This window comes from Pristiophorus japonicus, chromosome 11 (assembly GCF_044704955.1).
Source record: "Pristiophorus japonicus isolate sPriJap1 chromosome 11, sPriJap1.hap1, whole genome shotgun sequence".
NCBI lineage: Eukaryota > Metazoa > Chordata > Chondrichthyes > Pristiophoridae > Pristiophorus > Pristiophorus japonicus.
Window position 1 is genome coordinate 31015554 of NC_091987.1, and position 18757 is coordinate 31034310.

The window sequence follows — 18757 nt, forward strand, 5'->3', positions numbered from 1 at the left end:
GTAGGTGTCATTCTTTGTAAATGGATAAATAACCTGATCCCCTGCTTTTGCTAACATAGTGTTCTCATTTTCTGTATGTGTATGTAACTGAAATTCTCTCTGTGTATATGTTTATATTTAAAACAATTATTTGTAAAATTGTTTTTTTTCCGCCCCCCCCCCCCCCCCCCCCCCAATCTAGTTACGTGAGAAGGAGAAGTTGCTGCAAGAGAAGGGCCAGTTGAAAGTGTGCATGGGTGAAACTTGGGATAATTTATCTGGCCTTTGTAAGCAGGTGTGTAAAGAAGCAGCTCTGACTGCTGAACAAATTCAGACGCTAGCAAAGTACTCCTCCCCAGAGTGCCCTCTTTCAATACTGAACACCCAAAGAAGCGTTGGCTCCATCACCTATACAAATCTAATTTCTTCATATCCAGGATACTCTGCTGATGTACAGAGTATGGAATGTAGTAGTGAGCAAGGCTCTAGTCTACAGCTTCAAGAGAAAATAATGGATGCACCCAACAGTCCGCACAAAGGTATTACAGCAGATCAGTCCAGGACGGATCAGTGCTGCCAGGCTGTAATGACTGATTTCTGCCAAGAAATGATAGACAAGTGTACCACAGATGAGTAAACCTGCTCTATTTTACAGTTTCAATAGGAACCAGTACTCTTTATCTCCACTAAACTGCATTCATAATTTGTCCATCGACTGAACTTGGAGCTTGAAGTTCAGTTACAGGAATTAACTAAGAAGCGCAGTGAATCTAGAAGAGCAATGCACATTATCTACAGTTTTTATGCATGCGATTTATATTGTCTTTAAACTAATGTGTGCTTTGTAAACAAAATATTCCTTTTGAATTTATAGATTTTGCTACATGTGAAATTTATGCAAGTTTCAAAAATACTTGGTAGTTTAAATCGGTGTAATGTAAGAAGTGGTGGGTGTGGCATGTGTATATATTTTTTTTAATCCTCTGCTTGATTGGAACTGTGTGGGGAACGAGGGGAAGGAGGCAAAGACATGTATTGGAGCAGTTCATAAACTCCAGCTTATCTCAATAACCTTTTAAACATTTCACTACATTTTTAGCATCCTTTCTTCATCAGACACTGGCCTGCCTACAGCTCCTACTTACACATTTATGTGAAGTGATGCAATTTCAAACTGAAAACTTTAAAACCTAAATTGTGGATTTTCATTTTTTTTTAAAAAACATACAATTTCCTCTGCTGTTGAGGTGCTGTTGAAGCCATGAGCAGTGGAATTATGCATCGGTGAAGATTTCAAACCAAACACTAATTTACCTCTTGAGCATAATGAGAACATTTTAATCAGATTTTCATCAAGTATTATACAGGACAGTGTTTTACCAGACCATTTATTCAATGTAATAAGTGAGCTGGTAATTGTACTGTATATGGCTAAGCATGATAGGCTGAAAGAGCACAGAAGGAGGCCACTGATTCATCTTTTTTGAAAGCATTCATTTATGTGGACCTGTAATCCTCGAAGTTCACTTAATTAGTCAGAGCATGAAGGTGAAGTCTTGTGCCATCTATATTGTCAGCCTGGTTATGATGCCTGATCACTTTTCTACTGCAATTAGTATGTGACTTCCTATTTTCAAACACTGGATTTGTTTCAAAAATTAGCAAGGTGGGAACTTTGTGAGTACGTGACTACTAACTTGATGCCTAAATACAATGTTGTGTTTGATATTCCTTCCTGGTTAATTGCGATAGTTGGGCACCTTAGCTGGCTGCAGGATGTTTTATTTTTATTTTTCCTCCTGCTCTTCGGGGGCTTTGAGGATCATGCATGCAGAGTCAGTGATTTTTTCTTACGTTTTGGTGCAGAGGGCAGCTCTGAATGTGTTTGTGGGTGGATTCTTGCTGCATTAGCGGCCTGGGAGGCTTCAGGATATGATTGAGGTGGGAGCTTCTTTCTTCCTGGGCTTCTCCCCACCCCATTCATCTCTATTCCCCGCCCCCCCCCCCCACCACCATTAGATATGAGAGGTCATTGTCATGGGTGTGAAACCTCATCAAGCTGTTGCTGTTCTAATATACAGCTGTCCTGGAAGTTGAAAAGAGCAGTGAGCATTAGTGGCCTAAATGCCCCTTTTTCCCCATTGTGTTACCCTTGACTTGTGTCAATGAATGCTTATTATAGAATAAAGTCTCCTTTTCACACCAGCATTTGTTTCCTCCACATCCTTTTTTTTTGTGGGGGAATGGAATCCTTAAGATACTTGCATTTCTTTTTGTGTGCACTACTTCTTGACATTTTTTTACTTTTTTAAAGGTTTCCCAACATTTTGACAAGACATTTCATTTGGAGAGAGTTTTGTGGTTATTGTAAATATAGCAAAACTGTAATACTCCCTCATAATATAGAACCCTATTAACATCTGTTTATAAAAGATGTTAAACCACTAATATAATTCACAACAGTAGTACAGTGCATCAAAAGTTACTAAGCAGCTCAAGTTTCTCATTGAAATAGTACAGCTTTATTAAACATTACTTGAAAATTAATTAATAAATGTAAAAGTTGGGTTTAATTTTGCTGCTCTAAAATCTGACAGAATCTGGTGAAAATAATGATGACTGTGTATCCATGTCTTACTGTATATTACAGTTAAGTGTTGAGCATAACCTTAAAATTGGTATTCTGTAGCAAGCAAGCATTTGGGAAGTTTTCCCTGTACATTGATTGTGATAGAAGCCACTTAGTCCGGCCAATAAACTTGACTACCTCAATGCTCAAGGAATACATCAGGAGAGGCAATAGTATATTTAATTTAGCCAAGTGTCTGCTACAATTTTTTCTGGAGATAAGGAAGATTAAACTTGCCTGCCTGATTATGATACGTATTTGACGATCACAATTCGCTGCCGTGTGTATTGGGGAGAAACAAAATGAGAGGACTGCTTAGTGGGAGAGTGGTATAACTCTTGTTAAATTTTCTTTCACTGGACCACCCAGCTCAGGGATGTTGAACTGTCCTACATATTATCAGTATTCTTGTCGTCTATTCATCACTTTAGAGCACCATAGAGCCAGGTTAGTGTGGTCCTGTTAGGAACAGTGTTTGGTTACAAGTTAAATGTCTAATACAAGTTTTTTTTTTAGATTTAATTTCTTTCATAAAGAATTGGCAGATACTCAAAGCTCTCAAATACAAATTGAGATTATTTTCTGGAGTATTCCTTCAAAGCTACACTAAAAGAGCGATTTGGTTAGGTTAAAAACAGGAAGTCTCATCTAAAATTCTTATTTTTTGGGGGGCAGAGGAGAAATTCACCCGTTAAGGATATTTTATCAAAATGGAATTAGAAAGAAACCATTTGATGTGTTTTAAGCTCTTTGTTTTTATTTCTCAGTAGTCCAGTAGAGGGCATCTGAGACTGATTATGAATAGAAGTTCATAATGTACCCTTTAAAACTGGGTGTGAATTAATGGAAAAATAAATATAAGTAAATATTAAACATTGGCCAAAAGAGTCTAGCTTCCTCCCATGTTTGTAAGTCCTTTAATTTATCTTGAACCTCCTCCCCTTCTTGCAAAAACAAGTACACTGTATGACTAATGCTAATCACATTGTAATTAAAGAACTTGTAAATTAATACTAATATTGTATCACCTCAGGTAAAACAATTCTCTTTTCCTTTGTGAATTTTTTTAATGCTTTTTAGCCTTTTGCAAAATCTAATGGTAATGCTTTCTGTTAACCTGTTTTACAAAAATAGGGAAGCATTCTGCTATAAATTCTGAAGGTTTATAAACATAGTAACAGCCACCAGCTAGGCAAACAACAATGGACATTAACAGGACTTTTTGATACCAGCTGCAACTTGTGCACATTTTAATTGATGTTTCTGTTCACTGCAGTGTTGTAGTTTTATACTAGTTCATATCTGATGCTTATTTAATAGGTTACATCAAAAACTGCCTCAAAAAACAAAAACAAGCAATAGGCATGCTTATTTTTGGTAGGCTGAGCCTTCAAATGCAATATCTCAATTTATGTACTCTTAAACAAGCACATTGAAATTGTCTGGGAAAATGTAATCCCTGCAGGGATGTGGGCTGCATGATTGCAATCAAGAGTGTTCAACTTTTAACCTCGCTAAATGTGCAGATGAGTCAAATTTACTGCCCTGAAGGTTTCATTGGCAGATGGTTTCCACAGAATCTAATTATTTCTGTAAGATATGTAAAATGCTTTCTAAGCTTTGCTTCACCTTCATTCGATTTTTGCATGTTATACTGACCTTTTCTGAGTGCTGAATTTCTCTTCAGCTTTCAAAATTCACCTTTTCTATTATATAAAAATGTACAAACAATTTATACATTTCTAATGTTCAGTTTTATAAAGAACAATTACTGTGGACAGATGTGTGGAATGCTAATGTATAAAAACTAGGTTTTAAAAAATATATTGGTGCAAACCTGCTCCTTTGATTAATGCTCCTTTCTGAAGCAGTAATGGAAGGTTAGCACAGTGATTTATTTAATAACTAATGGCTATATGGTCTGCATCTGTTCTAGTTAATACAATTTTTTTCATATCCAACCTCCCTATTAATCTATTAAAGATTACGTTTTTGAATTAAGCTCAACTACCTGATATTTTGCTGTCTGCTTTCATTAACGTTTCCACCATTGTACAGTTGTATTGTTGAGTATGTATTCACTGCCATTTTCTGTTTGGTTTTTGTATTGTACAAACTTTAAGGAAGCAACAATAATTGTTTGGCATGTTCTAGCTTCACTGAAGATACTAGTTTGAAATCTGAACACATTTTGCATAAAATGTAAATATTAAAATGTGTGGGACAGTTGCTCATCTCAAAAGTTTCCAATATTTGTGAATCTTTTCAAACTATATTTGAGTCACATATTAATTTGTACTGAATGATGGTGGATGTACTGTTTCACTGTTTATATTCTGAACTACAGCACAAATGCATTTAGTAAGATTTGACTATGATTGAGATGGGGAAAGGGGGGAATAAATTGCAGTGATCTAAAGTCGAGGGTGTACTGTTTAATCTATGGTGTCAGAAAATTCTCCTTGAAATTCTGCTGTGTTTTCTTTATGTTGCTGCAGTACCTGATTTGTGTCACTTGATGGAGTTGTGCCCTCTCCTAAAGATAGCAACTCCTGTTGGGGTTGAATCTGCGACGAGTAACAGGCTCTGGTATCTCACTCGAGGGTCATTATATACGTGTACAACTGAACTGTGAGTGTTTGGGTCTTGGCAGAGAACAGTTGCACGTGAGCCTCACCCAATCTTCAGCCAGCCAGCTCCACAAGAGGTTAACTAAGAGCCAGTGCATGGAATTCTTTCAACCTCTACATGCTAGTAATGGAGCTCCTTTAATATCCCAGAGGAGATGGGACCGAGGAAATTGAACTCTGGGACACCGTCCTTTTAAAATTTTGCACTTCCAGTCAGATGACCTCCAAGCTCTAATACAAAAGCAAAATACTGCGGATGCTGGGAATCTGAAATAAATACAGAAAATGCTGGAAATATTCAGCAGGTCAGGCAGCATCTATGGAGAACAAAATAAAGTTAACGTTTCAGGTCGATGAGTTCTAATGCTGCCTTACCTGCTTGAGTATCTCCAACATTTCCTTTTATTTCCTTCTAAGCTCTGTTGAATTGCAGGCTCGCTTCGACTGGATCCTCCGTTGTTTTTTCTCCGCTAAAATCCACAGGCCATGTACATGTTATCTGTGCTCCCAACAATGAAAAAAAATTACCTTTTTCTGTATTATAGAAATGATCTTTTAGTACAACGTGTTTGTTTACTTCAGTTTTTTTTTAAAACTTTTTATCGGAAACCTTTGAACTCTGCCTTTGCCATTGTTTTCTTATGACTACTAACCTATTGTTGCTATTTGAAAACTAAGCTCAAGTTTTAAAGAATTGGCTTCTTGGTTGCTAATTCATGTACACAGATGTGCATCTATTGAGACCTGTTTTGCTGATGCTTTCATGATCAGATAGCAGGAATTGGGGTCTTGGAGCCTCCCATAATATATTTTGGTGTTTTTAATACTAGATTGTCGGCTTGGCTTCACTGGTAGTGTGTCGGAAGGTTGTGCATTCAAACCCCACTCGATTTAAGCATGCAATCTAGACTACAGTTCAGTGCAGTACTGAGGGAGTGCTGCATTGTTGAATGTGTTGCCTTTCAGTGAAACATTCACCCAAGGCCCATCTGTCTGCTCGGGTGGATGTAAAAATTGCCATATTTGAAGGGGGAGCAGGGAGCTTTCCTGGTGTTGTAGTTAATATTTCTCCCTTTATCATCACCAAAACAAAATTATTTGGTAATTTATTCACTTGCTGTTTGTGCAAATTGGCTGCTGCGCTTGCCTGAATAACACAACTGTGCTCCAAAAGTGATTCATTGCTTATAAAGTGCTTTGGGATATCCTAAGGATAAATGCAAGTTTTTTTTATTACTTTAGATGTTTTCCTCAGGTTCATTGTTCATTAGTCACTTCTGTACATGAACCTCGTGCTCCTCACAAACCAGAGTGCACCTTTACCTGCCCAATATCTAGTAAATATAACAAATTCCAGGGATTGAAGTAAATCCTTGTCACTACAAGCTTACTGAACTATATCAAGTGCCACAATATGTTTTGTCTTCAGTAGGTGGTAGAATATACATTCTATTACACTGCACCAGACGGATTTATTGAAGGTTAAAACATAAATAAACAGTTGTCTGTACAAACAGTATATCTACAGTAATAAAGTTTACTATTCTCAATGTCAAAATCGACCTTAACCAGTGAGCTGTGGGTCCATTACTTCGTACAAGGTTATCATCTACCATGTCCTGTAACTAGCCTGCTACCCCAAAGACTCCAGACTGACCTCATGCGTGCTTCTCTCCAAGTCCAGTGGCTAATGTACCAGGTAAAACATTTCTTTCTGCAATGCTAGTGTTCTAATAGCTGAGATCTGTAGACTGTAGGTAGCAACCCTCATTCTAGCGAATGATCCTGACTATAAGACTGCAATCATGGGCATTACTGCTGGTAGTGTCATTGAGAGCAGATTCTGGCGCATTAGACACTTGGTTCAGAAGGGGGACAGGGAGCCTGGCTGCACTGATCTTTTTTACAGCACACGCGCTCTACAACATGTTAACAACATCTTTCAAAAATTGTGTGTCAATTTAAGATGTAATTTTCCCCGACTTGTACATTTACCCGGAGAACACCATTGAAAGTACGTAGAAATATACCGAAGTATAAAAACATTTACTGTGCTAGGAATGCATGAGACAGCTCAGAGAATTTAAGGTTGATATTTACACCTCCTCACAAGCAGCCAGAGAATAATGAAGTGTTGACTTCATACACTCAGGAGCTATAAACATATTGAGACCAGTTAAAAGTTGTATTGTATGCTGTGAGGAATCAGTGTGCTTCCTAGGTGGGAATGCAAGTTGCAAGGAGGGTGCAATGAGACTTCAAGGGGATATAGACAGGCTAAGTGAGTGGGCAAGAAATGGCAAATGGAATATAATGAGAAATGTGAAGTTATCCACTTAAGAAATAGGAGCAGGAGTAGGCCATACGGCCCCTCGAGCCTGCTCCACCATTTAATACCATCATGGCTGATCTGATCATGGACTCAACTCCACTTCTCTGCCTGCTCCCCATAACCCCTTATTACCTTATCGGTTAAGAAACTCTTTCTCTGTCTTAAATTTATTCAATGACCTAGCTTCCACAGCTCTCTGAGGCAGCGAATTCCACAGGTTTACAACCCTCAGAGAAGAAATTCCTCCTCATCTCAGTTTTAAATGGGTGGCCCCTTATTCTAAGATTATGGCCTCAAGTTCTAATCTCCCTTATCAGTTCTCTGCATCCACCTTGTCAAGCCCCCTCATAATCTTATACGTTTTGATGAGATCACTTCTCATTCTTCTGAATTCCAATGAGTGGAGGCCCAACATAGTCAACCTTTCCTCATAAGTCAACCCCCTCATCTCCGGAATCAACCTAGTGAACCTTCTCTGAACCGCCTCCAAAGCAAGTATATATTTTCTTAAATATGGATGGAAACCAAGACTGTACGCAGTATTCTAGGTGTGGCCTCACCAATACCTTGTATAACCGTAGCAAGACTTCCCTGCTTTTATACTCCATCCCCTTTGCAGGAAAGGCCAAGTTTCCATTGGTCTTCCTGATCACTTGCTGTACCTGCTTACTAACCTTTTGTGTTTCATGCACCAGGGCCCCCAGGACTTGGCTGGGAAAAATAGAACAACAGTATTTTTTAAACGGTGAGAGATTGGGAAATGTTAGTATTCCTTGTACACGAATCACTGAAAGTTAACATGCAGGTATAGCAAGCAATTAAAGCAAATGGTATGTTGGCCTTTACTGCAAGAGAATTTGAGTATAAGCATGAAGATGTCTTACTGCAATTATGTAGGGCCCTGGTGAGACCATACCCTGGAGTATTGTGTACAGTTTTGGTCCCCCTTACCTAAGGAAGGATATATTTGTAATAGAGGGAGTGCAATGAAGGTTCACCAGACTGATTACTGGGATGGGGGGGGATTGTCTTATGAGGAGAGATTGAGTAGACTAGGCCTATATTCTCTGGAGTTCGGAAGAATGAGAGGTGATCTCATTGAAACATTAAAAAATTCTAACCGGGCTTGACACAGTAGATGCAGGGAGGATATTTCCCCTGGCTGGGTCTAGAACGAGGGGTTACAGTCTCAGAATAAAGGTCAGCAATTTAGGACTGCCCTGAGGAGAAATCTTTTCACTCAGAGGGTGATGAATTTTTGGAATTCTCTACCAAGAGGGCTGTGGATGCTCAGTCGTTGAGTATATTCAAGACAGAGATCGATAGATTTTTGGATATTAAGGGAATCGAGGGATATGGAGATAGGGCAGGAAAGTGGAATTAAGGTAGAAGATCAGCAATGATCTTATTGAATGGTGGAGCAGGCTCGATGGGCCGAATGGCCTACTCCTGCTCCTATTTCTTATGTTCCTCTGGCAAGAGCAACAGCAATATGAACTAAAAGCCAAATACAGCAGATACTGGAATAACAGAAAATGTTAGAAACATTTAGCGGGTCAGGTAACAATGATGAAGGTTCCATACATAAAAATATATTGGCCCTGAAATTCCGATGTTCCGGGTCCGTACGAAGTTTCTACGGACCCGGGAAGGCATTGGAAAAGCCGGTTTTCAGCGCACAATGTGCATGCGCTGAAAACCGGCTTTTCCGATCTGTCAAATTTCTGGCTTGACAGTTCCTCCGTATCTCGGGAGCGAGGACACTTGCAGGCAAAATTTCCGATATTTACGAATAACTTGCCCTGCAAATGTTTTTTAAAATCTTGCGTCTGAAAAAGCAGGCATATAGCCTACTTTTAGAGGCGCATATGTTTAATAATGGACAAAATCATTTAAAAATAAAGTTATAAAAACATTTTATTGTTTAAAAACCCTCCTCACTACGGTAAGTTTATTTTAAGGCTTAATTAAAAAAAACTTTTTTAAAAAGTCGGGAAAATATTTTTTTTATAACTACTTTAATTTAAATGAATGTTAAATATATAGTTTATTTTCTATTTTTTGTGTTTTGGGTGTTGGGGGTGGAGGTTCTCATTCATAGTAATACGAGTTCTGGACTTACGGAACTCCTATTACTATGAATGAGAATTTATACTACACCTGATTGGCTGCTGTCTCCATCTCCTGGCCTGTGTACGTCCCCACGTGCACGCACTGCGACACGCAGTCACGAGAGGCCTCCGGTTCGGAAGTTCCAATGGGCGCAGCAACAGCAGGTAAGTGCGCATCTTTTTTATCTTTTTCTGTCGTTTGCCCGCAGGAAGAGCTCGACTGGAATTTAAGGGCCAATGTCTCCACGGTCTTAGAGAGGGTGTCATTGTACTAAAACCAGAAAATGCTGGAAACATTGATCTGTGGAGAGAGAAACAGTTAATGTTTCAAGTCAATGACCTTTCATCAGAGATGGAAGGTTCGAGATTTAACAATTTTTTAAGCAAGTGCAGAGCTAGGGAAATGAAAAAGGAAAGAAAGAACAAAGGTTAAGGTCTGATAGGGTGAACATGCCAGAGCCGGGGACAAATCACTGCGGAAAGAGATGTAGCCGGGGAAGTGAGTTTTAGGAGACCTGATCAAATACGAGAAGGGAAACAGAAAGTAATGAAAGTGAACAAGGTAAAAGACCAACCGAAATCCTTTCGCAAAAGCAGAACTTCTTCAAAGTGGACATTCCTGGAAGAGAAGTGGCACTGAATTAAACACTAAAACAAAATGAAAACCTGTGGTCAGCTTCCACAGTATTTTCATTTGTGACTGGTAAAAGCTGTTCCTGTGCTGTGAGAGGGGCAGATACCTAATTGGATAGATTAAAACGGAGTTGTCGGAAAGATGTGCATGAATTTGGGAGGCAACACTATGTTCAAGGAATTTTTTCGAGGACTTTGGGGAGGAAAGGGAGTTTGGAGAAGTGATTGCAAAGATGGGATAAGGGGATTTTTTTGAGGAAAGGAGTGATGACCGTAATCTTGAATTGAAGGCGGTCATTGACTGAGAATGGATCCATCTACAGTGTCATCTAGTATGGGAGCCAATAAGATAAGTTTGTTGGTCAGTAGTTTAATGGGAATGGGGACAAGGGAGCAGGAGGTGGGTCTCGTGGACATGAGCTCAGAAAAGGCATGAGGGAAGATGGGACGTAAGCTAGAGAAAGCCGTGGGTTCAGGATTAGGGTGGGAGGAGAGGGAACCTTGTAGGAAGTTTAGGGAAAGTTAATAGCCAGAGGTTGTGGTCCATATCGGTATCTACGACATGGGTAGAAAGAGGAATGAGGCCCTGAAGGCAGATTTTAGGGAGCTAAGAAAGAGATTAAAAAGCAGGACCTTAAAGGTAGTAATCTCCGGATTACTCCCGGTGCCATGAGCTGGTGAGTATAGATACAGGACGATAGAACAGATGAACGTGTGGCTTGAGAGATGGTGCAGGAGGGAGGGATTTACATTCCTGGGACATTGGGGCCGGGTTTGGGGGAGGTGGACGGGTTGCACCTCAACAGAGCCGGGACCAATATCGTGTGGCGGTGGTTTGCTAGTGCTGTTGGGGAGGGTTTAAACTAATTTGGCAGGGGGATGGGCACCAGGATGTAGCATTAGAAAGGAGAAACCAGGTGTACTAAGGATTAGGAGTGACCAATAGCATTCGAGTAAGAAAATCGTAAGGTATTAGCTGGGGTCAGAAGACTAGAGGATACAAGAAGCTTCAAAATAGGTTTACAGTGCATCTGTGTAAATGTGGCAAATAAGGTTGGTGATCTGCAGGCGCAAATAGCCACATGGGAATATGTGGTGATAATGGAGACCTGGCTGAAAAAAGGGCAGGATGGGGTATTAAATATTCCTGGATATAAGGTGTTCAGGAAAGAAAGGAGGTGGGGTGGCAGTATTGGTTAAGGAGAATGTTACAGTACTGGAGAGTAAGGATGTTCTGGAGGGGTCAAGGATAGAATCTATTTGGTCAGAGTTAAGCAATAATAATAGAGATATCATTACATTACTAGGTGTATTCTATAGGCCACCAACTAATGGGAAAGATTTAGAGGAGCAAATTTGCAGAGAAATTAGAGGGGTGCAAGAACTATATAGTGGTGATAATGGGGGACTTCAACTATCCTAATATAAACTGGGGTAGTAAGAGTTTAAATGGCAGAGGGGAGGAAGAAGTGTTTTCAGGAGAACTTTCTTGATCAGTATGTTTCTGGCCCAATGTGGAAGGAAGCATTGCTCGATCTGGTCGTAAAAATAAAAAAGGGAAGGTGGCTCAACCGTGGCTATCAAGGGAAATCAGGGATAGCATTAAAGCCAAGGAAGTGGCATACAAATTGGCCAGAAATAGCAGAGAACCCGGGGACTGGGAGAAATTTAGAACTCAGCAGAGGAGGACAAAGGGTTTGATTAGGGCAGGGAAAATGGAGTACGAGAAGAAGCTTGCAGGGAACATTAAGATGGATTGCAAAAGTTTCTATAGAGAGTACTTAAGGAGGTGGCCTTGGAAATAGTGAATGCATTGACAGTCATTTTCCAACATTCCATTGACTCTGGATCAGTTCCTATGGAGTGGAGGGTAGCCAATGTAACCCCACTTTTTAAAAAAGGAGGGAGAGAGAAAACAGGGAATTACAGACCGGTCAGCCTGACATCGGTAGTGGGTAAAATGATGGAATCAATTATTAAGGATGTCATCGCAGTGCATTTGGAAAGAGGTAATATGATAGGTCCAAGTCAGCATGGATTTGTGAAAGGGAAATCATGCTTGACAAATCTTCTGGAATTTTTTGAGGATGTTTCCAGTAGAGTGGACAAGGGAGAACCAGTTGATGTGGTATATTTGGACTTTCAGAAGGCTTTCGACAAGGTCCCACACAAGAGATTAATGTGCAAAGTTAAAGCACATGGGATTGGGGGTAGTGTGCTGACATGGATTGAGAACTGGTTGTCAGACAGGAAGCAAAGAGTAGGAGTAAATGAGGACTTTTCAGAATGGCAGGCAGTGACTAGTGGGGTACCGCAAGGTTCTGTGCTGGGGCCCCAGCTGTTTACACTGTACATTAATGATTTAGACGAGGGGATTAAATGTAGTATCTCCAAATTTGCGGATGACACTAAGTTGGGTGGCAGTGTGAGCTGCAAGGAGGATTCTATGAGGCTGCAGAGCGACTTGGATAGGTTAGGTGAGTGGGCAAATGCATGGCAGATGAAGTATAATGTGGATAAATGTGAGGTTATCCACTTTGGTGGTAAAAACAGAGAGACAGACTATTATCTGAATGGTGACAGATTAGGAAAAGGGCAGGTGCAAAGAGACCTGGGTGTCATGGTACATCAGTCATTGAAGGTTGGCATGCAGGTACAGCAGGCGGTTAAGAAAGCAAATGGCATGTTGGCCTTCATAGCGAGGGGATTTGAGTACAAGGGCAGGGAGGTGTTGCTACAATTGTACAGGGCCTTGGTGAGGCCACACCTGGAGTATTGTGTACAGTTTTGGTCTCCTAACCTGAGGAAGGACATTCTTGCTATTGAGGGAGTGCAGCGAAGGTTCACCAGACTGATTCCCGGGATGGCGGGACTGACCTATCAAGAAAGACTGGATCAACTGGGCTTGTATTCACTGGAGTTCAGAAAAATGAGAGGGGACCTCATAGAAACGTTTAAAATTCTGACGGGGTTAGACAGGTTAGATGCAGGAAGAATGTTCCCAATGTTGGGCAAGTCCAGAACCAGGGGACACAGTCTAAGGATAAGGGGGAAGCCATTTAGGACCGAGATGAGGAGGAATTTCTTCACCCAGAGAGTGGTGAACCTGTGGAATTCTCTACCACAGAAAGTTGTTGAGGCCAATTCACTAAATATATTCAAAAAGGAGTTAGATGAAGTCCTTACTACTAGGGGAATCAAGGGGTATGGTGAGAAAGCAGGAATGGGGTACTGAAGTTGCATGTTCAGCCATGAACTCATTGAATGGCGGTGCAGGCTAGAAGGGCCGAATGGCCTACTCCTGCACCTATTTTCTATGTTTCTATGTTTCTATGGTTCTGGGGAATGAGATGGGTCAAGTGTCAGGTGAGCATTTAGGAAACAGTGATCATAGTATCAAAAGGTTTACATCAGCTATGGAAAAGACAAGGGAGCAATCTAGAGTAAAAAATATTTAATTGGAGGAAGGCCAATTTCAGTGCGTTGAGAACCGATCTGGCCTGGATAAATTGAAATCAAAGATTGGCAGGCAAAACTGTAATTGAACCAAGAGCTTCCTTTTAAGAGGAGATGGTTCAGGTACAGTTGAGGTACATTCCCACTAGGAGGAAAGGTAGAGCAACCAAAGTCAGAGCTCCCTGGACGGCAAAAGAGATGGAGAGCAAAATGAAGCAGAAAAAGAGGGCGTCCGCCAGATGTTGGGTTGAGAACATAAGTGTGAATCAGGCTGAATATAGAACGCTCGTGGCGGGGGTGGGGGGGACAGGAGTGAAAAGAAAATAAGAGGAGCAAAGAAAGAGAACGAGAATAGATTGGCAGCTAACATAAAAGGGAATTCAAAAGTCTTCTATAGGCATATCAATACTAGACGGGAAATAAGGAGGGGTGGGGATGATTAGAGACCAAAAAGGAGACCTACACATGGAGGCAGAGACCATGGCTGAGGTACTAAATGAGTACTTTGTATCTCTCTCCACCAAGGAAGAAGATGCTGCCAAAGTCCTAGTGCAAGTCGAGATACTAGATGGGATAAAAATTGATAGAGGAGGGACGAGAAAGGCTGGCTATACTTAAAATAGATCAGTCACCAGGACCAGACGGGATGCATGCTAGGATGCTGAGGGAAGTTAAGGTGGAAGTTGCGAGGTACAGGCCACAATCCTCCTCAGATACAGGAATAGTGCCAGAGGACTGGAGAATTGCAAATGTTACATGCTTGTTCAAAAAAGCTGTAAGGATAAATCCAGCAATTACAGGCCAGTTTAACCTCTGTAGTGGGGTAGCTTTTAGAAACGACAATCTGGGACAAAATTAAGTCACTTGGACAATTGTGGATTAATTGAGGAAAGTCAGCATAGATTTTGAAAGGCAAATTGTGTTTAACTAACTTGATCGAGTTTTTTTGATGAGGTAACAGAGAAGGTTGATGGGGGGGCAATGCAGTTGATGTGGAGTACATGGATTTCCAAAAGGCGTTTGATAAAGTGCCAGCAAAGTTGGAACCCATGGAATAAAAGGAACAGTGGCAGCACTGGCTAAGTGACAGGAAACAGTGGTGAATGTTTTTCAGACTGGAGGATGGTATACAGTGGTGTTCCCCAGGGGGGCAATACTAGGACCACTGTTTTTCTTGATATATATTAATGTCTTGGATTTGATTGTACAGGGCACTATTTCAAAATTTGCAGATGACACAAAACTTGGCAGTATAGTGAACAGTGAGCACGGAGTGCAGCAGCATAGAGTGGCATTTGTGAGTTCGGTAAGTGGGTGAGTTCGGGTAAGCGGGGGTGGCAGGTGCTGTTTTGTCTTGTTTTTCCTACCAGTGCTGACACTAGAGCAGCTGATAAGGACTGCGAGAGTAGGAGATGGAGGCCCAGAGATCAGCCCAACCAGCTGCAGACAAAGATAGAGGGGTGAGAAATCGAGAGGTGACGTCAGAGTGCGGGGAGGAGCAGCATCAGCGGCAGTCTGGGGTCAGCGGCCGACAAAGGCCCAACGGCAGTCGGTGAGCAAGCAGTGCGGGGAGGACGGACAAGAAATCAAAAAGTGACGTCACAGCCAAGCTGGTAAGTGGTTGGCTCATCGGCTGGTGAGTATATCTCTTGATCTTGTGTTCCAATAGATAAGAGGATAAATTACTAAATAGCTGTGTAGTGGGAGTCAGTGTTTTTGCTGGGTAATTTAAGGGTAACTAGTGGGATGGCAGGGCAGCTCGTTCAAATGGAGTGCCATCCCCGCAACGGGGATGACCACATGTGCAGGAAGTGCCTCCAGCTCCTCCAACTCGAGCGCCAAGTCTCGGCGCTTGAGCGAGGACTGGAGGCACTGAGGAGCATCCGAGAGAACGAGAGGTACGTGGATAGCTCATTTCAGGCGTTGGTCACCCCACAGATTAAAAGGGTACAGAGGATAGGGAATGGGTGACCGTCGCACACAAGAGTATGGCAAGGCAGGTAGTGCAGGAGTCCCCTGAGGCTATCCCGCTCTCCAACCGGTACTCTCTCTTCTGGCTACTGGCGAGGGCGGTGATGCCTCGGGGGAGTGCAGCCAGGGCCAAGTCCACAGCACCGTGGGTGGCTCAGCTGCACCGGGGGGGAGGAAGAAGATGGGAAGGGCTATAGTGATAGGAGATTCAATAGTTAGGGGAGCAGATAGTCGCTTACCCCCTTGGCTGTGATGTCACCTTTCTGTTTCTTTTTACTTCTTTTTTGCCTTCTCCCTGTAGCTGCACAAGCTGGGCCTTTATAGGCCTCTTGCCGACCCCGGACTCGCGCCTCTCCACGCACCTCTCGCCGACGCTGTTCCCGACTGCCGCCGCGTTGGGCCTTTTATGGTACAAAAGCAGGGAGGTCCTGCTGCAACTGTACAGGGTATTGGTGAGGCCGCACCTGGAGTACTGTGTGCAGTTTTGGTCACCTGACTTAAGGAAGGATATACTGGCTTTGGAGGGGGTACAGAGACGATTCACTAGGCTGATTCCAGAGATGAGGGGATTACCTTATGATGATAGATTGAGTAGACTGGGTCTTTACTCGGAGTTCAGAAGGATGATGGGTGATCTTATAGAAACATTTAAAATAATGAAAGGGATAGACAAGATAGAGGCAGAGAGGTTGTTTCCACTGGTCGGGGAGACTAGAACTCGGGGGCACAGCCTCAAAATATGGGGGAGCCAATTTAAAACCGAGTTGAGAAAGAATTTCTTCTCCCAGAGGGTTGTGAATCTGTGGAATTCTCTGCCCAAGGAAGCAGTTGAGGCTAGCTCATTGAATGTATTCAAATCACAGATAGATTTTTAACCAATAAGGGAATTAAGGGTTACGGGGAGCGGGCGGGTAAGTGGAGCTGAGTCCACGGCCAGATCAGCCATGATCTTGTTGAGTGGTGGAGCAGGCTCGAGGGGCTAGATGGCCTACTGTTCCTAGTTCTTATGTTCTTATGTGAGGAGGATTGTGATAGACTTCAAGAAGACATGGAAAGGCTGATGAAATGGGCAGACACATGGCAGATGAAATTTAACGCAGAAATATGCAAAGTGATACATAATGGAATGGAATAAGTACCTGAAGGAAAAAGATGTGCAGGGCTACGGGGAAAGGGCGGGGGAGTGGGACGATCTGAAATGCTCTTGCAGAGAGCTGGCATGGGCTCGACGGGTCGAATAGCCTCCTCCTGTGTTGTAACCATTCTATGATGGAGAAGTCGATGGTTCTCAACCTCAATCTTGGTGACTAAGTTCATGAGCTCCTCGCATTTGTTCGAGGTCAAGGGAGAGGGATTTAAGGAGACAACTGATAGTGGAGAAAAGAATGTTTCAAACCCTCCAAAACCTCTCCAGCGCCCAATGTTTCTTTCATTTCTATAGTCATTACCCCATAAATTGGCTCCTTTGTCTTTTTAGCATCCTTGTGGAAGGGAAGGGTTAATCAGACTGATCTGAATGTTATACTGCTAATGATCTTCATAATGTAGTAATTGTAACCTTTGTTTAGGGAAGTGTGATTCAATTCTAAAGTAGTGACCAGTGAAATTTAAGCATAGACTGTATAATGCTCCCTCCATTTCAAAATAATGGCCCAGATTTTGCGGTTGGAATAACGGTGAGGCTATCGCCGCTAATCATTATTAAGGAGTAAATCAGACAGCAACTTCCGCCGTTCGCACTGCAGTTAAACGCGGAATTCAGGAAATTGCTGTCCGATTTACTCTGCTCCTCCATAAGCTTCCCTATACCTGTATCTTGCTGTGAGATTCAGCATTCAAACACATGAAGGGTGTGAAGTTGCAGTACTTATCCACTAGATACCCACTAAACATGCCAGAAAAAGTTAGGTCTTGTCCATTCAAGTGTTTGAATTTTTAATGGCGTGATAAGTCTTAACTACTGCCAAACAACCTCTGTGGTACTGATAATTCACTTTTACAAGTGTGGTCTCATTCCTTCAGATTTTAATTATTGTTGGAGATTTAAATAAAATTAAATGAATTTTTTTACTTTTTCTTTCTGTCGCTCATCCCTCTGTTAATCCCATCTTTTTCCCTCTTTATTTTGCTTTCTGTACATGATTTTACATTCAATTAAATATTCTAACTTCCACTTCCTGGTTTAGACACAGTATGGATTCTTCAGTCTGATTGGTTGAGGAGACACGATGGTGCTTTTCCTGTTCATATCGGTCTCAGATCTGTAGAGGGCGCCATGCTGTATCGGTCTCCCAAGCACCGTTCCTTCGCCACTGACCCCGAAATCCGAGCCGAGGTAATCTGCTTAATTAAAGACTTGCCACTGCATAATGCTCCCTCCATTTCAGGAAGCTGTAATCACTGATGATGTGTGCTAGGACATAGGTGCTTTGTCTTGAAAAAAAATAAAATCTGGATAAATATTAATTAAAGAGAGAAAAAAATACTTGGATTTATATAACGCATTTCACAACCACCAGGATGTCTCAAAATGCTTTACAGCCAATGAAGTACTTTTGCAGTGTAGTCACTGTTCTTATGTAGGAATCGCAACCAATTTGCACAAAGCAAGCTCCCACAAACAGCAATGTGATAATGACCAGATAATCTGTTTTTGTTATGTTGATTGAGGGATAAATATTGGCCAGGACACCGGGGATAACTCCCCTGCTCCTCTTCGAAATAGTACCATGGGTTCTTTTACATAGAAACATAGAAAATAGGTGCAGGAGTAGGCCATTCGGCCCTTTGAGCCTGCACTGCCATTCAATAAGATCATGGCTGATCATTCCTTTCCTGTTTTCTCTCCATTCTCCTTGATCCCCTTAGCCGTAAGGGCCATATCTAACTCCCTCTTGAATATATCCAATGAACTGGCATCAACAACTCTCTGCGGCAGGGAATTCCACAGGTTAACAACTCCTCATCTCAGTCATAAATTGTTTACCTCTTATCCTAAGACAGTGTCCCCTGGTTC

The 18757-nt window shown here is 41.7% G+C and overlaps 1 protein-coding gene across 2 annotated transcripts in view; it reads left to right on the top strand.

Annotated features, from left to right (window-relative positions):
• LOC139275999 (transcription regulator protein BACH1-like) overlaps nucleotides 1-5017 on the top strand; it is a 104259-nt gene extending 99242 nt beyond the window's left edge. For both annotated transcript variants that reach the window (XM_070893314.1, XM_070893315.1), the window contains exon 5: nucleotides 182-5017. In XM_070893314.1, coding sequence (XP_070749415.1) covers nucleotides 182-616 — 435 coding nt within the window. In that variant the 3' untranslated portion in view covers nucleotides 617-5017. The remainder of the gene's footprint in view (nucleotides 1-181) is intronic.
• Nucleotides 5018-18757: the final 13740 nt, after the last annotated feature.